This window comes from Cyprinus carpio, chromosome B3 (genome assembly GCF_018340385.1).
Source record: "Cyprinus carpio isolate SPL01 chromosome B3, ASM1834038v1, whole genome shotgun sequence".
NCBI classification, from domain to species: Eukaryota; Metazoa; Chordata; class Actinopteri; order Cypriniformes; family Cyprinidae; genus Cyprinus; species Cyprinus carpio.
In genome coordinates this window covers 4,983,213-5,005,985 of record NC_056599.1, presented here as the reverse complement: position 1 = coordinate 5,005,985, position 22,773 = coordinate 4,983,213, and the positions used below count along the sequence as shown (strand labels likewise).

Here is a 22,773-nt window from a genome sequence, read left to right as displayed (position 1 = left end):
AAAGAGAGCACGCACATCACGTTCACATCCTAGAAGCCGCCATTTTCTCAGTGTGAAAGAAGCGAGTGAAAGACATTATGGTAAGTAAAGATTAAAAATGTAAATTTATCATTCATTGTTTATGTCCAGGAGTGTTTTGAGGTTTCATGAAAGGCAGAAATAAAAGAGCTTATGAAAAACACGCGGACGCAATTTTCCCCTCAGAAACGGAGCTCTTAAGCCTCTTTTATTGAACGGAAGAGGTAACGTTACTTTTAATATAACGTCTGTGAGTGTCTATTTTTGTGGTATCCTTGAACACAGCGTCTTCTTAAACAGGTCCAACTAGTGGAAGTGTTTATGGCCAGGTTAGACTTTGTTCATATTTCACGTGCAGGTGGGGATTATGCAAATGTGTTACCCAGTGATGTATACCAGTAACAAGCAAAAGATTTGAAAATATGATGTTTGTTAAGGCGATTCAGAACTGACTCTCTCTCTTTTGAGAGACAATGTCTTTATGTCTTTATTTATCATGCACTTTTTTGATTTACAACTTTGCAGATTGTTTTCATTTAAGGATAGCTACATTATAAACTCCAAAAAATATATTTTTCAGAAACCCATATGACCTGCTCTTTAAAGAACACAAAAAACAGTGGCAAAAAGGCACGAAGCCAAAAAATAAATTAAAAAAAAATCTGTGGCAAAAAGGCTAAATCTGTTAGACATATGTCAAATGGTGTCTTAACCAATTAGACATTGTCTTATTTTGGTTGTTTGCTATGTTTCACCTCCCGAAAAACGACATAAACAATTAGTGATTAGCAGTGTTGTAGGTAATGCATTACAAGTAACGTGAGTTACAAAATCAGATTACTTTTTAATTTACAAGAAAATATCTGACTTTTTCAAATAAGTAATGCCAGGTACTTTTTTCCCCATTTATGGATTGAAAGATCTCCAGTCCCCTTTTTGAGAGAAATTGGGAGTAAGATGTTACTTTAGTTCTAGAATAAATGTGAACATGCATTAATCTCACTCACAAAAAAAAATCTGATTTAGTTTTCCTCAAAATTAATAAAAAAAGTTAAACTCAGAATATGACTCAAAGCTGCAATAATTAAACATGTTAAATAATACAAATATCCTTCATGTATTAAATCCAATTTTATTCACCAATTTGCTACTGATCTTCGATGATCCAATTCAACCATACTAATAAGCAAAAATTACACAAGATAAACATTTCTTCTTGTTTTTAATTGCTGAAGAGTGTTGAACTTTCTTCTTCTATGTTCTTGTCTTCTCGTTTTCCATCATGGATTTGCATGTGATGGCCATGCTGTGTCTCTTTGACCATTAACCTTTGTTACTTGTCCCAAATTTGACAATCTCCTTCCCGAGTTGAATTATCAATAAGTGTTCTTTTGTTTTAATGCAACAAGGTGTTCAAAGCTGAAAGAGTTGGTTGGTTAGGCTTACTTCAGGCTGGTGATGGGATCTGATTTATGATCATCTGTTGTCTTGGGCCTCTTTGTGGAATTCAGCTCTTTGTGTTTCAACACTGTTCTGTTTGAATCTTAAATTGTCTGATTTGCTCTGATATGCTTCATTGTTACATTGTTGATACAATGAATAATAAGTTTAAAGGGGTCACTGGATGCAAAATTCACTTTTACATATTGTTTGAACTGAAATTTGTGTTGCTAGTGTGTGTAGACAACCACACTATAATGATAAAAATCCACCCAAATGTGTTTTTTTGTTTTTTTTTTTAATCCCCATAAATCATAACCCCTTTCTAAGATCAAGCCGTTTACAAATTCTTGGCTGTGTGAAATCCCACAGATCCAGGCTTCTCCCACGATTGTTGATTGACACTGGTGTTTTAGCACAGACCCGCTCTTAGTGAGCCGCCATCAGTCCGCCATTGTTTCAGTTCAGTCAATGTACTGTTAGAAGTAACTGAATAACTTGAGATATTGGTTTATTTTGCGTCAGAGGGAGTGTAAAGGTGGTCGCACACCAGACGAGAAGCATCGCACTGCGTCTTTAAAATTTGAACACATTGTTTTCTATGAGTGTATGCACACTGGCGGCGCCATTTGGCACCAAGCTACGACTCAGGACGCTCTTCAAATTTCTGCCGCGCCACAGAGCGCCATCTGCATAATTTTATATTAAATAACATCATATTTGTTTCAAATCATTGTTCATACTTTATACCAAGATACCACTGCTGCAAAATACTAACATTAGTTGTACATCTTGAATCAAATGTAAACATATATAATTAAATGTATAATAAACGTAGTCCTTTTAATCTTTTATTTTTCTCTTGAGACATTTTTACATATGCAAAATATTACAGTATTTGCCTGTTGTTGGCAGCCTCCCACTGGATTTACCAGGTCACAACCATCACAATACACTTCAGGTTATTTAAATATCAGATTAGCGGACCACAAAAGATGAAAAACTAATTAACGATGTAGGAAAATACCCAGAATTATATGCAACCAACCATAGATTCTTCAAAGACAACATGAGGAAGTCATAAACGTGGAGGAAGATAGCGTTTGTCATCAGATTTTCAGGTAAGAATGTCTAATTTTCTATCTGAGGTAAAATGTTCAGTGACTGTCCTTAGAAACGTAAAGAAATAAGAATATAAAAATATGTAGCTTCTTTGTTTTTATTGAGCAAACAAATCAGTATTAGTAGCTACAGCATTAGAAATGTTGAAATTGCTTATAATAATAATACAAAACAATTGATGAATGGCAATCTAGAATGCTAATGATAATCTAGACTAAATTATAACAGATTATTTTCATTAATAACCATTCAGAACTCAGCTATTATCAATTAAAATAATATATTTAAAATAATAATAATAAATGAATTATAACTCATTCATCTTGCTGCTCAGAACTTGATTCGATATTGAGCTCCAGCGTATAGAATGTGCGCGTCCGGTGTGCGGTACCTCGAGTTGTCCTAGATGTGGCACGGCACGGCGCTGCACTTCACGTCCAGTGTGTGACCCCCTAAAGGCATGTTTATAAACCAAATAACTTAAGTTATTTGCAGATTAGTGTGTACTGGAGACGCAAACCGTTTCAAATGATTCAGATAGATTAGATGAACTGGTTTGACCGGTTCACTAAGAAGATCCGGTCAAATAGAAAGATTTGTTCGCAATCCGGACATCACTAGACAAGACAAACAAATAAAACCCATTACAAACAAGGCAAGTGTTACATCCAGCGGGATATAATTACTAATTATAATGACTTATACTGTCTTTTTACGCGTTGCATATCACACTTCGTAAACATCAAACCATGTCTGCATTTGTGATCTGAAAAACAACAAGCCTACTCTGCTCAAACTCGCGTTTGAATCGACAGTGGCAAATTATTTAAATATAAAAAACCGTACCTACAGGCTGTGAGTCAGAAGCGCCTGACTGTCTTGCAAAGTTTGAACTGCCCAACTTTATAGAAACAGCTGTTGTGCCACAGACGCACTGCAGGCTACTAGTTCAGGAAACAGTCCTCATCCTCCATAAAATGCGCAGCATACATCTGAATATTTGGGTTGGACTGTTCTGGAACAGTGTTGAAATACAACTTAAACACTGATTTCTAGTCATGTCCTCTTTCGGAAGGCCAAACAAAGTTTCACTTCAACGAAACACATCGACTCCAAAACATTGCAGCTGCAGCAACAGAGAGAATAGAAGTTATGCCTTCTTTCTTTGTGTGAACATTTGGGCGGTGTTATGCAATTCTTCCCACACAGTGACATCGAGATGTGTAGAACGAGACGTTTTAGAGGGTGTGGTTGACCCTTAACTTTTATAAAGGATATCTCTTTGGATTTAAGACATTAGTCTTTGCAACTTTACAGATCTTCTTTATGCACCCAGAGCTTGTAACACTCTTATGCTTAGACTTTTATGAAGTGTGAGTTACCAAATGAGTCTTAAGTTGTCCTTTCCACGTAAAAGTCTTTTCACACTGAGAGCAGGAGAAAGGCTTTTTCCCAGTATGAGTTAACATGTGAAGCTTAAGGTGTGATTTACATCTAAAAGTCTTTCCACACTGAGAGCAGGAGAAAGGCTTTTTCCCAGCATGAATTAACATGTGATCCTTAAGGCTTGATTTCTGTGTAAAACTCCTTCCACATTGAGAGCAGGAGAAAGGCTTTATCCCAGCATGAAATAACATGTGCTTCTCAAGGCTTGCTTTATGTCTGAAAGTGTTTCCACACTGAGAGCAGGAGAAAGGCTTTTTCCCAGCATGAATTAACATGTGATCCTTAAGGCTTGATTTCTGGGTAAAACTCTTTCCACACTGAGAGCAGGGGAAAGGCTTTTTCCCAGTATGAACTACCATGTGCCTATTAAGGCTTGATTTATTTGTAAGACTCTTTCCACACTGAGAGCAGCTAAAAGTCTTTATCCCAGTATGACTTAACATATGTCTATTAAGTCTTGAATTCTTTGTAAAACCCTTTCCACACTGAGAGCAGGAGAAAGGCTTTATCCCAGCATGAATTAACATATGCACATTAAGGCTTGTTTTCTTTGTAAAACCCTTTCCACACTGAGAGCAGGAGAAAGGCTTTAACCCAGCATGAATTAACATGTGCTTCTCAAGGCTTGCTTTACACCTGTAAGCTTTTCCACACTGAGAGCAGCTGAAAGGTTTTTCTGATGAGTGTGTTACCAAATGTTTCTTAAGGTAGTTTTCCATTGTAAAACTCTTTCCACACTGAGAGCAGCTGAAAGATTTTATCTTAGTATGACTTAACATGTGCCTATTGAGACTTGATTTCTTTGTAAAACACTTTCCACACTGAGAGCAGGAGAAAGGCTTTAACCCAGCATGAATTAACATGTGATCCTCAAGGCTTGCTTTACACGTGAAACTGTTTCCACACTGAGAGCAGCTGAAAAGTTTCTCTGATGAGTGCATTACCAAATGATTCTTAAGGTTTTCTTTCCGTGTAAAACTCTTTTCACATTGAGAGCAGCTGAAAGACTTTTTCCCAGTATGAAGTAACATGTGCCTATTAAGGTTTGATTTCTTCGTATAATTCTTTCCACACTGAGAGCAGCTGAAAGGCTTTATTCCAGCATGAGCTAACATGTGATCCTTAAGATTTCTGTTACATGTGAAAGTGTTTCCACACTGAGAGCAGCTGAAAGGCCTCTTGACTACTGTTTTTTTAATGCTGCAACTCGTTGATTTTTCTTCATTGACATCAAGAGCTTTCTGATCGGGATATTTCTCATCCACCTCTTTCAGATCTCGTCTTTCTTCTTTCATTTTCATAAGTCCTAAAATGAAATCATTATAAAGATGAAAATTAATTGAAACATTTAAAATATAAAAAGGATAAAATATTTGAGTACAGACAAAAACTGTCAAAACTGTCGCTTTTTAACACAGATCCATGAAAATATCTCAAAACACTGCATTATGCTGCCAGGCCAGTAGATGATGTCATTATCATTTTGTAAAAAAACAACAGAGTGACAGCTCCAGCAAAGAGGGTTTGTTCTTTGATCATTTTCTGTAATTTAACTAGGACTGAAACAACTAATTGAAACAGTTGTATATTCACAAGTAACTTTTTTAAGGAGGATGTGAATACAAAATCTTTTGCACACATGTGAGAAGTAAACCAGTTTTGCATTATTGTCGTTTTTGCAGATGTAAAACCAGCAAACATTCTCTTCTTTAATTAACTTATATGAGAGTTAGAATCAAGACATAAACATGGATTAGACATGTAATTAAGTTGTAGTAAAGGATAAAACTGAATTCATGTGTCCATAGGTTGACAACAATTGGACATTCCCAAAACATGTGGAGAAAAGTTCCTGATGATACAGTGTTACAGATAATACAGCGTTACAGATATGGCAGTTATAGGTCGATTGCGGTTTCATTTGAAACCTTTTTTAAGGAGTTATGTACAGGTGCTGGTCATATAATTAGAATATCATCAAAAAGTTGATTTCACTAATTCCATTCAAAAAGTGAAACTTGTATATTATATTCATTCATTACGCACAGACTGATATATTTCAAATGTTTATCTCTTTTAATTTTGACGTTTATAACTAAGGAAAATCCCAAATTCAGTATCTCAGAAAACTAGAATATTGTGAAAAGGTTCAATATTGAAGACACCTGGTGCCACACTCTAATCAGCTAATTAACTCAAAACACCTGCAAAGGCCTTTAAATGGTCTCTCCATCTAGTTCTGTAGGCTACACAATCATGGGGAAGACTGCTGACTTGACAGTTGTCCAAAAGATGACAATTGACACCCCGTACAAGGAGGGCAAGACACAAAAGGTCATTGCAAAAGAGGCTGGCTGTTCACAGAGCTCTGTGTCCAAGCAAATTAATAGAGAGGCGAAGGGAAGCAAAAGATGTGGTAGAAAAAAAGTGTACAAGCAATAGGGATAACCGCACCCTGGAGAGGATTGTGAAACAAAACCCATTCAAAAATGTTGGTGAGATTCACAAAGAGTGGACTGCAGCTGGAGTCAGTGCTTCAAGAACCACTACACAAAGATATATGCAAGACATGGGTTTCAGCTGTCGCATTCCTTGTGTCAACACTCTTTAACAACAGACAGCGTCAGAAGCGTCTTGCTTCAAAAAGTACTGGACTGCTGCTGAGTAGTCCAAAGTTATGTTCTCTGATGAAAGTAAATTTTGCATTTCCTTTGGAAATCAGGATCCCAGAGTCTGGAGGAAGAGAGGAGAGGCACATAATCCATGTTGCTTGAGGTCCAGTGTAAAGTTTCCACAGTCAGTGATGGTTTGGGGTGCCATGTCATCTGCTGGTGTTGGTCCACTGTGTTTTCTGAGGTCCAAGGTCAACGCAGCCGTATACCAGCTTCCTGCTGCTGACCAACTTTATGGAGATGCAGATTTCATTTTCCAAAAGGACTTGGCACCTGCACACAGTGCCAAAGCTTCCAGTACCTGGTTTAAGGACCATGGTATCCCTGTTCTTAATTGGCCCGCAAACTCGCCTGACCTTAACCCCATAGAAAATCTATGGGGTACTGTGAAGAGGAAGATGCGATATGCCAGACCCAAGAATGCAGAAGAGCTGAAGGCCACTATCAGAGCAACCTGGGCTCTCATAACACCTGAGCAGTGCCACAGTCTGATCGACTCCATGCCACGCCGCATTGCTGCAGTAATTCAGGCAAAAGAAGCCCCAACTAAGTATTGAGTGTTGTACATGCTCATACTTTTCATGTTCATACTTTTCAGTTGGCCAAGATTTATAAAAATCCTTTCTTTGTATTGGTCTTAAGCAATATTCAAATTTTTCTGAGATTCTGAATTTGGGATTTTCCTTAGTTGTCAGTTATAATCATCAAAATTAAAAGAAATAAACATTTGAAATATATCGTTCTGTGTGTAATGAATGAATATAATATACAAGTTTCACTTTTTGAATGGAATTAGTGAAATAATTCAACTTTTTTGATGATATTCTAATTATATGACCAGCACCTGTATGCTCTATGGATGACTTTGAAATGGATAGGACGATGAGCCAAGTTTTTAGAAGTTGAGATCAGTTTCACCACACCCTCTCCTAGTCGACCAATAAATCAAAATCTGTTTATTCACGATTCCATATATGTTTAATAGAGAGAGGTTTTGCAGTATGATCATTAAGTTTACTATATATTAAAGAAACAGATGGCCGACTAGAGCATACATGGGCAATATACGGCCCGGGGGCCGGATCCGGCACGCATATTGCTTCAATCCGGCCCCCGCGATGCGCTCGATGCACTCGCAATTTGGACATTCATTATTTATATGAAAACCCCAAATCGCACGAAAATCACACACAAAACACATAATCGTACAAATACTTAAATTGTGCATTTAATAGCTTCTTGTTTCAGTGAAGAAATGTCACTTTAGCTTAGTTATCACGCATGATGAACCACGTGACGTGAGATGATTGACAGGTCTGACGCAAATCAGGAAGAGGAGACACATCTGGCTGCGTTCGCTGTTTGAGCTCTTCAGATCGCATAATTCAGTGAAAAATGAATAAAAATGTTTTTCTGTATGACGAGAATATTTTACTAACATGATAACTAATCATTATTTCTCCAAATATGCGCATCATTGGACTAATAGGCCTGGCGGATGCTGTATTTTTTATGTATTTGAACACAAATAAAACCGGAGAAGACGAGAATAAATGTTGTGTGAGTATAATGATTTCTATTCAAAATAACGATCGTTACAGATTAATTATTTTGCACTCCTAGCATAAATTAAGAAATTAATGTCACTGCAAACCAGTTTAATCATAAACAGTGGTCAAATATCGAAGCTGGAGTCTTAAACCAGGTTTTACGGTGCATTGAACGAGGGCAAGTTTCCTAACATGAGGAGGCATGCGCAAAGGATGCTCGTTTTATTCGGGTCCACGCATGTATGCGAGCAGACTTTCTCTGTAATGAACTTTAACAAGTCACGCTACAGATCACGACTAACCGACAAACACCTGTCGTCCGTGTTGCGCATCTCAACGTCGAACACAACCCCAGATTTCGGTGACTTAGTAAAGAAAGGCGACCGTCTCAATTGTTCACATTGAGTTACAGAACACCGGCAAAAAGCTCTTCATCTCAGTTGCATAGGCCTAGCCAAAGTTCCATTAAGTTACCCTTGATTGATGATGTTATTTTTACAACATTGTTCAGTTTCATGTTGCCATGTTGTTCTTATGCATGTCCCGTAGATAGTAATGATACAGCTAAATCAAATTTAAATTTTGTGAGATCCATATTCTAATATAGGCCCTTTATATCTTTCAAGCAAACATACGTGTGATGAAGTTGATCTGCACTTAAATTGTGTTCTATTTTATAAAGGATTTTAACAAAATATGTGAAAGAAATTACAAAAAAAAAAAATAATAATCACAACTGAAAACTGAATGTTTTTCATTCAGTGATGAAGGTCTCCCTCTGATATATAGCCTCAATTAAATTTGATAATTCCAAGCCAGATTGCCTGAAGTCTGTATGTTAATGTAATTTCAATTGAATTCAATTTTGTTAATAGTTTTCTATCTTGAAAAGCTACAGCTGGTATGAATGACAGTTGAACAATATGCAGGGTAGTGTAGGAAATGAATCCTTGAAAGTAAATCCAGTTATTGTAACCTTAGAGTAGCCTAGGTCAGACAGGCCTAGCAAAAATAAGTATCAGGCCTTGAAATAGGCTGTCAAAGTAGAGTAGCCTTATACATATTTGCATTGCATTAATTTGTACCATTTAATCATGTAACTATGTTTAATTGCAATTGTCCAAAGTGTGGCCCTCTGTTTACTTTGCCAAAGTAACTGTGGCCCTCAGACTAAAACTGTTGCCCACCCCTGGACTAGAGGATGGTGCGATCCAATCCCACATAGGATGAGAGGAAATGGGGGATGCCCAGGGAACTCAATAGACCTTGAGAGCAGAGCGTAACTGGAAAAAGACAAATTATGATGATGATGGTAAACAAAACTTAGTTCTTGAAATGAGCAGAGTTATTGGTTATCATATAAGTCACCACATTTGTTAATGCCCAATTTAGACCAGGAGGGCTGGACAAATAGCAGATTTCTACATAAAAGGTCCTCCCATCAGGAATTCCACCCTTTTCCAGATCCTAATAGATTTGTCCACAACCTGGGCCAATTTGGGCCAAATCATTTTTATTAGCCGAGGTGACATTCATTTTGACGGTGAAGATTTTGCATAGGACAGAGACTTTAAGATTATTCCATCTTTGAAATAATATGATTATCGTCATGAGTCTTAATCTGTGGAATGTCCGATTTCCTGATTGCTTGTTCTAGTGGTTCAAGGGATAAACAACAGTAAAGGGGAAAGTGGACATCCCTGCCTTGTTCTTCGTTGAAAAGGGAACAGAGGTGAGATAATATTACCAGTTAAGACTGATGCCTCAGGTAATTGGTAGAGTGTCTTAATCATAGAAATGTAATGTTCACCGAAACCAAAACATTGCACAACTACCCAAATATAGGTCCACTTAAGCCTGTCAAAGGCTTTTTCTGCATCAAGCGAAAAAAAAAAAAAAAAAAAAAAAAAAAAAAAAACGCACAAGGACTCGGAAGAGAGTCTGCAAAATAGAGTACATGAAACAGTCGACGCATATTATCGGACGCGGGACGCCCATTAATAAAACCGGTTTGGTCCTCTTTGATTAAGCTATGAATTACTTTCTCCATGCGAGAGGCAAGAGGTTTAGCATAAACTTTTAGATCGCATGGGATGAGTGATACTGGTCTGTAGTTAGAGCAATCCAATGGATCTTTACCCTTTTTAAGAAGCAATGATATCAAAGATGTTTTTTGGTCTCTATGAAATGTACCATGCTCGATTGCAAAATTAAATGAATCAAGCATGAGAGTCCCTAACACATCCCATATTTCTAAATATAATTCAGGAGGAAGGCCATCTAAGCCTGGTGACTTGCCCTTCCGAAGGCGTTTTAGTGCTACATGGAGTTCCTCCAAACTTAACGGGGCCTCCAAAGAGTCTTTATCCATCTGCGTGATCTGAGGCATTTATCCAAGTACTCTTTACAAATGGACTCAACAAAATCGGTTGCGGTTTTGTACAAATTTGTGTAAAACCCATTAAATACATTGTTAATTAACATAGGATATATGGTTACCTGGTCATCCGAAGATTTTATTGCACTGATGTATGCCTTAGACTCACATTCCCTCAGCCTGAGGGCCAATAATTGGCTAGGTCTCTCCAATTCGAAATAATATTTTTTGCCTCGTCCTATGTAAAATTAACTTTGCCTCTGATTGTGAAAGTAAGTCATATTCCTCTTTCAAGGAGGACAGCCGTATAGCCTGTTGATCAGAAAAAAAATATATTTTTGTAAGTTTTGTAATACTTTGATCTTATTTTCTAATTGTGAAAATTGGCGGGTTTTCACTTTGGCAAGGGCAGAAGAAAAAGATATACAGAATCCTTGTATTGGACATTTAGTTTTTTTTTCACACAATATTTGAGGGTCTACATCACAAGATACATTAATTTAAAAAAAAATCCTTTATATGATCTTTTAGCGAATTAATGAATGTCTGATTGTTTAGTAATGATGTGTTAAGATGCTATCTAGGGGCCTTGGTCTTAATGTTGGAAAGGTGAACATTACATAACACTGCAGAGTGATCAGACAATAAAATTGGTAATATAGAGATGGAAGAGTTAGATGAAATTAGAGATGGGCTGAGAAATATGTAATCTATCCTAGAGAAAATCTTAAATCTATTAGAAAAAAGAAAAAGTGAACTCCTTAGATGTAGTATTCTGGATTATCCAAAGATAGATTACATTCATTTCTGAGATAAATTTATTCAATAACTTTTGAATTTATCCAGTGCAGGATTTAAGACTGCATTAAAATCATCACCCATCACTAAAGGACAATCAATCTGCTCAAGTAATATATTTGAAATATTTGTGAAAAAAATCTGCCTCATTCAGACAGTAAATGGAGATGAATGCTAACCTGTCATTATGTATTTTACAGCGCATGAAAACAAATCTACCCTCATGATCATTCCCGGTATGTTCAATAGTTAAATGTAACCTCCTATGGACTAAGATAAGCACCCCCTTAGTTTTATTACGAGCTCAAGAGAAAGCTGCCAGTTTGTAATATCTGAAAACATGCCACATCGTTTTAAATGGGTTTCTTGTATCAGGGCTCAGGAGATCGATTTACGGTGCTAATATTTTAATATACGGGTACGCTTAATGTGAGAATTTAGGCCATTCACATTCAATGATAAAATATTCAGAACCTCCATTGTGTGCTCGCAATGTCAAGATTATGTCTACCTGAAGAGAAATACAATCAATGCCACACTGCCAATGACATGTAAACGTTAGTATGTATCCTAGATACCAATCCACCTTGATGCATAATCCTTTTACAAGAAAAGGAAAATAAATAAGAGTATTGATGTCTGTTGAAGGGCATAGAAAAAAAAAAACAAGAAAAAGTAAAGACAAACAACTATGTACAAATAAGCCAAAGCAGACCGCACATTACAGAGAGTGTAGGTCTGCATAAACAAAAGAACCACGTGTTGATGCGTGAGCAGTACACTTCAACGCAAGACATGCCCCCAAAAAGGCCCACTGAGCCAAAAGCTTAGAGATTGAACCTGCACTCCATTAGTCCAAAAAATAGTAATAGGAAATAAAAATAAATAAAATAAATAATTATTATTTACCAGTCTGTGGACGAGCATACAGGACAAGGGCAGGATTCCAAAAAAAAAAAAAAAAAAAAAAAAAAAAGATATTACCTAGTGCCCTTGGATGGTGTCATCTGCTCGCCTTTGTGCCTTAGTTTAATTACCACCAGATATGTGAGGAAGGGCTGGAGACCGAGTGCTGTCATCTTCAAGACTGATTAAAGCTCTTTCACTTGGTAGTTGTGGCTGGACTAAAGTCAGGAAAAAATAGTAACGTGACATTGTCCTGCGAATATTTCACCTGCCGAGCACCTTTCAGGATTGCCGACCTGTCACGCCGACCTGTACGCGGCCGATCAGAGTTAGTCCTTCCATCTTACATGCGATGTGCCTGGTCAATCTCGATGTCACGGCCTTTCAGTGAGGAGATCCACTTGGAAAAATTCGCTCTGAGGAAGGCCTCCGCCCCTTCTGGCAACCCCAACAGTCAAACATTATTTCTCCTCGTCCTATCTTCAATGTCCATTTTTTCGGTGAGTTGTTCCAGCTTATTTCTCAAGTTTGTGACTGTCCTCCTATCCTCATATAATGCTTCGCCAACGAACCGCTTCTTCTTCTGCTTTTGTCGTGGTACTGCGGGTTACACCAGCAACTTGCCCATGGACACTGCAGACTACCAGTTTGCATGTGTACTGGACGTTGACGTGGACAAAGACACAGAAGTATAAATGAAAACTGACGCATACCCTACGGCGTAAAGGCTATGGCGTATGTGCGATACAGAAGTAAAAATCAGCCTTAAGTATAAGTTTAGCACAGATATATTTTCACTCACAGAACACTCTGACTGAGCGCTTCAGAGTTTTACTCTCCGTAAAGCAATCTGTGCTATTTTTCAGTTCATCTGAATAGATGTGCAATGCACCTGTATTTGACGTACTGTTAACTCTAGTATGAAGGCGCATGACTTGCTGTCCCTTTGTTTCACACAAACGCAGAGAGAGAAGGAGAGCAAGAGAATTGACGTGCTACATGGAAATTCTACTTTTGTATTTTGTTGTCAAAATAACGAATTCTTCAGCTTTCAAGAACTGCCGCTTTCTCCGGTAGTGGGCGGAACTAATGCACAAATGGCAATCTCATTGGCTGGCACTCACCTATTATGGTCCCTGTTTTGATTTCAGCGAATCAGTTCGTGCGAACGCACACTCCTTTGTGCGTTTTATATTGTTCTTATTAATTCGTATCATTATCTTATCAGTATTTCTGATTTTTTTTTTTACAGAAACACTAAATGACCAAAAAAAGCACCACCACTAATCCTAAAGTGAAGTTAAAATTAGTAATATGCATTCATAAATGGTTATCAAGTTTTAATTCGACTGACTAAAGTTCCATCATTAAATAATATTAATTATATTATAATGCTTGACTGGCTAATGTTAAGAGTGTACTTTCAATATTTATAAAACTGTGCCATTTTACAAACACACACACACACACACACACACACACATATATATATATATATTATGTTGTGTGTGTGTGTGTGTGTGTGTGTGTTTACCACAGTAAGAGATGCGAAAACAGTGATTAAAAGTGAAAAATAATAAAATAAACCTGCAAAATAAGAGGGTTAGACTGAATATTTAGGAAAAGGAACAATGCCTAAATGTTATTGAATTTGTGAAAATTCGCAACCAACCGGCAAACCAGAACAAAGCCGCGTAAATGAAGGCTGTGGGCTGGAACAGCCTCCATAGGCATGGTCGCGATCCAACATTTCCCAGTTAACCTATTATTCCACTAATAAACAAAGCTTTTATACCACACTTGTCATAATCCGAGCTTATAATTTGTAAATAAATAATTGCTAGATTCAAAACAGCAATTAATAGGCACTGTGACCGACACTGACAATAGCATACGTTCGTTTTCCCGGAGCATTTAATGATGTCACTAAACAGTGACGCCACAACGAGCATCATTCACAGGTTTCTGCATGGACCTGACTAGGGCACAGGTTCTCAAGCCTTGGGACAAAATGGGATGCTTTAAGGAAAATGTATAGCCTATATAAGTAGGCCTAACATAAAAATAACAAACTGTTTTCATATTTAAAAAAAAAAAAAAATATGCTAAATATATCTGACTTAATTAAAATAACAGATTTAAAACAGAAGGGTGGTGCGGCGCTCCATAAGTTTACGGAAAGAAAAGGATGACAACGTGCATTATGTTTTTTTTTTTTTTTTTTTGTTTTTTTATGTCTCAGCTGTTTCGATCGTGCCAAGCCTGGCGCACAAGTATTCCAGCAATTCAAACTTACATCTCAGTCTGTTCATTATCAAAATAAAATAGTCAACTAAACATATAAAAGGTTACACTAGTCAGTTTAAATAGACCGTAGTATACCGGTTCACTCTGCTGTTATGATCTTTTCCGTCTAGGCTATATGCGAATGCGTGTAAAGTACAAGCCTAGTTTACATTATAAATAATAGTTTAACATTTAAATACATTGCGAATATGGAAACATTTGGATTTTTGCCGAATGAGACATGAACAATAACCTCAAAATAAATCTAGCCAAAGCCGCGCTAGCTTGTCCTCGTATGCACTCATGCTCTGTCACGATCTAATGCACTGTATGCCGGATTATTATTATTATTTTTTTAAAGAGCCCTTCCGGAACGCAAAAATTCCAAATCTGACATTTTCCAGAACAGACTCCAGCAGGATCAAATTAATGTGAGCAACAGTGCGTTTTGCTGCAGCAGTGCCGATGAAAGCTGTTCACTGACTGCGCAGCACAGCCACACGCGCCACAGTTACGCTTAGGATAATTTTATTTTAAATGCCATAATGTCAGTTGAAAACATTGCAGTTGTGTTTTAAAATACAACGAGCACCAATAAACCACTAAAACAGGAACGTTCAGCGGTCTCCGTGCGGGATAGGAAACAGTCAACAAAGTAAAATGATCTCAAACGTATGGTGCGCTCTCTTCATTTTATCAAATGATCATAATCACATCTATTCACTTTATAATCCTGCTACTAGCATTTTATTCAAACTAAAACCCCTTTAATTTAAGTGAGAAAGCGTTTTGTGTGTGTGTGGCTTTTGCACATCCTGTCATGCTGGTGACTGCGTGGCTGCAATAGATGCATTTTGCAACACTGAGGTTAACAATTAATCGATTAATTGATCATTAATTTAAACGATGATCGATCATGGAATTGATCGAAATTTGACATCCCCAATTTAAAATCAAAATAATGGATACATTTTGTGTTTGTGGTAGCCATGGATCAGGTGCAGACTCTTGTGTGGAAGCACAGTCTGTGCTGCTTCTGTAGCACAAATGGACTACATATGCACTGCAAACAGAGTATGTGTGAACCTCACATACAGCTCACAAAATCAGGCTTGCGCTGTGTAAGCTATTGTGCAACAATTACATGATTGTAAAAACAAAAACACAGTGCATGATCAAACATTTAGGTGAGATAAATATATATTTTTGAAAAAAATGGCCCCGTCCACCCCTTAAATGAAAAAATAAATAAATAAATAAAATCCTGTCACAAGAGTCATCTAAGAGAGGAAATAATTTTCAAAAATGAAATTCAGGTTCTTAAATAAATGTCTAAAAATCTTGATTGGATCATAACCATAAATAATTCTACATGATAAAAAGTAGTCTTTAAAAAAAAAGATTGGTATCAGTGATTGGATCCGCAGATACTGCTTTCTGTGATCAGCGATCGCCCTCAAAAATCCTGATCGGAGCACCCATAATAAATACTATAGAATGACCGATATATCGATTTACCGATATTTTCCCCGATATTTCAGCATTTTATCGTGATTGGATATCGGTTTTGTAATATCGGATTCACCAATAAACGCCGCCATCTTGTAGGTGTTTTGAGAATTGCGCGCAGGATCGCCATTGCAGCGAGTCTGAGGGGAGACGAGACAACAACAACGGCATGCAGGTAATTGATTTGCTGGAGTTACTAATACTTTATTTAACATAACACCCAGTTATGCACAAATTAGATGCATTACATAAATGCCTGATATATAGTTTATGCAGCTTGGCTCTAAGAAATAGAGACTAACTCACGGAGTCATGTTACATAATCCATCAAGTCCTGTCCCAATAAAGACCTAACTTTGCCTGTATTAATATGCAGCCATGAATGAGCTCATGTTGGAAATAAAAGCGCTGAATTAAATTCTCTCTCTGTTGTCTATGCTCATCGTTAGTCTCATGAAGTCGAAGTCACGCAAATAATCCGTCAATATCCTCTCCCAATAAAGACGTAACCTTGCATGAGTTAAATCAGCGGTTCTCAATTCCAGACCTCGTGCCCCCCAGCTCTGCATATTTTGCACATCTCTCTTTGTTAACACCTGATTCAGATCATCAGCTCATTAGAAGTGAGCTCCGTGCATGAACAGAGTTCCCATTGACATGATCTCTACTCCCTGAGCAGGGGAAATCGGTTGAAGTTTACCTCACTTCGGAACATTCAATCACGGATTTGCGCTGCGCAATGTCTTCACACACGGACAAATCTTACATCATATACCTCTGTAAATAAATACAATTTAAATTCACGTCTTGCTCACTTCAATGCACTTTGAATGGAACATATACGTTCGCTTCGGAATCATGGCAGAATATCCTGTGATATCCACTTCGCAGGGCACTTACATTCGAATAGAACAAAAGTCTGAAGCGATAAGAGAAACGTAAAAAATGTGAAGAGCAGGGGGCGCAAGGACTGGAATTGAGAACCGCTGAGTTAAATAAGCCATGAATGAGCGAATGTGTGAAAAAAGCTCTGAATTTAATTCTCTCTCTGTTGTCTGTGCTCTGTCTCGTGAAGCCGCTTTCATGTTGATGCTCAGGAAATGCTCCAGCACGGCCACCACTTTAAAACACCCTAAATTGTATTAACATTTACTATATAACCGTTATTTTGCTAGTAAACATCTAAATAAATACAATTCTATGGAAATTAATTATTTATTATCGCCGCGAGCGATCACAGTTTGAGTATAGTTCTGTTAAACCGTGCTGTCAGCAGGCATTTCATAACCTAGAAGGACAAAACATTATTAATAATTTTGATATAACATTCCAGTTGAGAAATGCAATAAAATACAATGTTTTGTTTGTTATATTCCAATATTCCAGAGAATAATATTCAGTGAATTAACATTATCCAGTGAATTATTATCGACTCTGTAGCTATTAAACAGCTTATAAACCTACTAAAACGGTACAAAAAAGTTGATATGACTCCTGTCCTTTATTTTCTTCATTTGAAAACATTAGACATTCTACATTTATTTTGCTTATTGTTAATATTAGTGTTGTTGCTGTTGATGCTTTTAATAAATAAAATGTTTTTTTTTAGTGTTATAATATAATGATTACATTTAACATGAGACTAATTTTCAACAATTTTTTAAACAAAAGATCACTGAAAAGAGGAAAAGCCAAAGTGAAGTATGTTCTTTCTTCACTCAGTCATTTATTTACTTTATAACAGTTAATAAATATCGGTTTTGTATATTGGTTATCGGGCACATAAACATGCAAATAATTGGTATCGGTTATAAAAAAAAAAAAAATCAATATCGGTCAATCACTAATAAATATAATATAAGATCAAGTCTTGCACACTTTAATGCCCTTTGAATGTAACCTACAAGTTCCCTTTGAACTGGAATCATAACGGAATTTCAAGTCCACTTCGCTGGGCACTTACAGTTGTATAAGACAATGCTTGAATGCTGCTACCTGTCCGTATAGACGAGCCATGCCTGGATCAGACATTAGAACAAACAAGTTTACGTCTATGCTGCATAATCAGAAAGCTGAATAAATAAGCTTGTTCGGATATAACAATATTTGGCCGAGGTACTGCTATTTGGAAAATTTTTGGAATATAAGGGTGCAAAAAAGTCAAAATATTGAGAAAATCTCCTTTAAAGTTGTCAAAATTAAGTTCTTAGCACTGCATATTACTAATCAAAAATTATGTTTTGATATTTTTATGGTAGGATATTTACAAAATATCTTCATGGAACACGATCTTTACTTAATGTCCTAATTAAAGGTTTTTGTGGTTTTTTTTTGTTTTTTTACATAAGGGCAAATTGATTATTTTGATCAATACAATGTACTTTTTGGTTATTGTCACAAATATACCTGTGCTACTTACGATTGGTTTTGTGATACAGAGTCACATATATCTTACAGTAAACATACTTACATTGACATTTGCAAAGCCTGCTGCAAAACTGTTACTGATTTACAGTGAAATGTAACAAACAAGCAAGTAATGTTCTACTGAGACATTCACATGATTTAAAATAACTACAGTCCTATAGCGACTTAAAATGTGTTTTATACTAGCGTAAAAACAAATTCAGTCCAAGTTCAACAGTTTTATGTACCCTTACCATCAAGTACGATTCCAAAAAGCAAAAAATAAATTCTAATTAAAGATAATTAAATTTCCTCATCGTCAGTTCAGTCACATTTACATAAGAACTTTGAAACATGGATTTAAGAAATTATTTACTTTTATTTATTATTTAGTATTTATTTTTACATAAAGGATCTGTGAATGTACCACGTTTGTCTTTAATGACTGTTCGAAGAATAAACACCAACCTCCTTGTTCCTCGTGTTTTATTCTCCGTGTTTCTGGTTCCTCGTGTTTTATTCTCCGGGGTGCTGGTTCCTCGTGTTTTATTCTCCGGGGTGCTGGTTCCTCGTGTTTTATTCTCCAGGTTTCTGGTTCCTCGTGTTTTATTCTCCAGGTTTCTGGTTTCTCGTGTTTTATTCTCCGGGTTTCTGGTTCCTCGTGTTTTATTCTCCAGGTTTCTGGTTCACTCGTCTTCTCTTCACTCTCTTCTTTAACAAACTCCATCTTCACAGCAGCAGATCTCAGTTCAGATGATACTCCTCCAGATATTCCTGCTTGCTTCAAAACTTAGTCACGACGTGAGGAGGAGAATATTAAAGGTATTTACTGACCTGATTCAAAAACTGTATTTCTATATTTACAGAAACATTTCTAACAGTTTGTATTAAACCAGCATCGCGACAAAACAACAGAGAGCGCGGTGAAACTAATCTTCTTGCTCTGAGGTTTAATGGTGTTTGTCAAACAAACGTATGTGTTTAGCGCCACCCGCTGGACTGGAGTATGGAGCGACGAGAGGGTGAAAATAATACGAGGAGATTTGTTTCCTTTGGGAAAAAAAGCCGATCTGCACAAATAAATGATAAATAAAATATAGATTCGACTGGCAGGAATGGCTCAAAATTGTACAATAGTTTTATTTTGGAAACATACTGTATAAAACAGATGAAAACAATCCCAAACTTTAGCTTGCAGTGTTTGTGCGTGGATGTATTGTTAAAAATCTGTAGAAGAACAATCCAAATACAATAATATTTAAAGGCACCTAATGCATGGGAGTCATTTCAGGAAATTGTGGAAAAATCTCTAAAAGACATACATTAACATAACTTACCAGCAACACTCATCAACATCAGAGCATCTAACTTGAGCATCTGTGATAAAGCAATACAAAAATACACACACAGGTATTTATCTTCCGCAGATTACATGTCATTTACCCATTTGTAAACTCTGGTAACGTTATACTTTACTATTTTCAAAAGATAATAAGATAGCGAATTTCTTACCTCATTTTACCAGGACCTCGCAGAACACATCTGACCCTTCTTGCGTTTACATTACAGTTTTGTTCTCCATTGACATGTCATGACTCAAATTCGCTCAAAAAATAAAATAAATAAAAAAATAACAGGCAAATATAAAATAATTCGGTACCAACCGAGCAGTTACAACGAGCAGCAGCTCACAGTCTGCCGCCTCACTCACAGAAAGACGATAATAACGGTCACATTTTCAAATATAGAAAGGCGCGAACCGTTTCATTGTCCAGTTTCCGACAGCCAGATTAACCAATCATGATCAAAGCAATAAAGTAAAACAACCAATAGGAATTGTTTCAGTGTGATAAAGCAGCGAAATGTATTTAGTTTTATTGCTGTTAATGATGACAATTTTTAACATATACCTTCAGATTTTAGAATAGGTATCATGATGAAAATATTGTAAAATGCTATTAAAATAATAATAATAATCTTAAATAATTTATTATAAATAATTTAAAAGGCAGACATTTATTTTGAATGCTGTTGAAGACAGTTGAAGATTATGCTACTTGATCAAATTTAAAGTGAAAAAGTTAAAGTGACGTGGTCAAGTTGGGGGACCGCCTTGCTGAAGGGCACCTCAGTCATGGTATTTAAGGTGGAGATAACGCTGTACATTCACTCCCCTCACCTTCAATCCCTGCTGGTACAAGACTCGAACCCACAACCTTTGGGTTACGAGTCCAAGTATTCATAAATGTGAATATAGACAAGTATTAATTCTGACACAAGAAAACAGTGCTCTTTATTTTTTGTAAGTTTTATGATCACTGGCAGTTTCTGTATATGAAAAAAAAAACTGTAAAATGTTAATTATCTAATTACTTTACTGCAATTACTGTAGTTAGTAGAAATCCAAAGATTAAGATTCATATGGACAGGTTATGGAAGGGGTAGTCAACGTCGGTCCTGGAGTGCTGATGTCCTGCAGCTCCAACTGTGAAAAAAACCCTCACTAATCTGTAGTCTTAGTAATTCTGAAGACATTGATCAGCTTGTTCAGGTGTGTTTGATTAGGGTTAAAGCTAAACCCCTGGGCTATGGTGTTCTTAATATGTATTTATTGTTATTAGTGTTTTTGTATTTTGTTTTATGTCTTATAGACATGTTAGGCTATATGTTGTTGTAGGATAGTTATTTACAGCGTTTTTGTATTATTGATGTTTTATGCATGTCACATTGTGAGAAATTGGTATTGTCTTTTAATAGAGCAGTTCTATACACTTTTATCATATATCCTGACTCAAATAATGTGTTTCTATCGGCAAACACTCAGAATAAAGAGAGATGATCTGCTGATGATCTGAATGTCTTGTTGAATGAGTGTTGATAGTCTGAGACTCATCAATATTAACAAAGCTGCTGAAAAGACTCTTTATTTCATGTCAATAGTTCCTGTTTTCACCTCATTTATTATGCGGATGTCTTCTTTAAGTGGCAGTTTATAGGAGATCTGGTGCCAATACTGAGGGTATTTCTTAGTACAAAACTGTAGATGCATTTGTTTGTTTTTGACTATTTTTCTTACCATTATTTATATTTGTAAAATAAATTACATTATTTATATTGTGCTGTGAAAACTGTTATTTTTTCTATACATAATTCTAACATTGAATCTTCTTGCTTTAAATGTTTCTTTCAATCAATTATTTGTCAAATGAATACAGATAAAAATGTAGAAAAGTCACAAAATCTTATTCCACTGAGATGAAGGGAACAATTTTTTTAAACTAGTAAAAGTTTATTGGAGTCATATTGACCCCAAGGACAGAGCGAGGGTTATTTTTTTCTTTGGTTTGTTTCCTAAAATATCTGCTGAATTGTGGGTTTCCTGCCGCTTTTGATGCGGATGACTGATTTGCTGCTAAAGCAGCTGCTGCCCTAAAAAGAAGCAAAAAAAGACCAACATGTTCATTTAACTTTAATCTGTAAATACAGTGTAATTTAAGTTGATCTTTTAATTAAAGTTGCAAAAAAACGTGTTTTTAATATATATATATATATAATTTAATGTACATAATTAGTATAATATAATAACAGCCCGATTTGAAGCAAAAATAGGCTGTTTTGACTAGCTTAGTGAAATTATACCTCATAAACATAAATATGAAGTCTCATTTATAAATGTTGCGTACACATAAAATGGGCATAGAAACATGCGTACGCAATTTTCATCTTCAAACTAAACTGCATATCTCATGTTACGAGAAAATATTTTAGAACAATGATCAATGACGCACACTTCTATATTATGGCAGACACTGCTGGATTCAGTGGTCAAACTGTCCATTGTCTAGTTTGAAGAGGTCCAGTGATAAAATCTTACTGTACAAGCACAGCTGCACGGAGGGGTTGATGCTGTGTGAAGGCATCTACACAACATTATGAAAAGTACCACTGTATTTGAAGGATACAACTTGAAGAAAATGGTATCTCCATGTTTTCTTTTTAAAATAGGCTACTTTGTCAGAGACGCACCGAGTCAGACAATTCTATTTACACTGCAATAAATATAGGCTAAAATAACTAAAAGATGTTCACCTTATCAGCAAAACTGCATAAATTAAATTTTATTTGAATTGTTTAAAACAATTCAAATACCATTTGGCCAGTGGAAAAGAATGAGATCAACTCTATTCTAAAATATTTATCTGAGAACTATTTTAAACAGTTTTGTTTTCATGGATTTTTATTT

General features: G+C 36.2%; 1 protein-coding gene across 1 annotated transcript; it reads right to left on the bottom strand.

Moving 5' to 3' along the window:
• Positions 1–3,560: 3,560 nt before the first annotated feature.
• LOC122136718 (gastrula zinc finger protein XlCGF26.1-like) lies at positions 3,561–19,050 on the bottom strand. Its single transcript, XM_042721218.1, has 2 exons — positions 18,999–19,050; positions 3,561–5,332 (listed from the first exon to the last, which is right to left on the bottom strand). The coding sequence occupies exon 2, from the start codon at positions 5,325–5,327 to the stop codon at positions 3,945–3,947; it is 1,383 nt and encodes a 460-aa protein (XP_042577152.1). The 5' UTR covers positions 5,328–5,332; positions 18,999–19,050; the 3' UTR covers positions 3,561–3,944.
• Positions 19,051–22,773: the final 3,723 nt, after the last annotated feature.

Bases quoted from the DNA above. Each gene is read 5' to 3' on its own strand.
- LOC122136718 (XM_042721218.1), bottom strand. From the start codon at position 5,327: ATGAAAATGAAAGAAGAAAGACGAGATCTGAAAGAGGTGGATGAGAAA.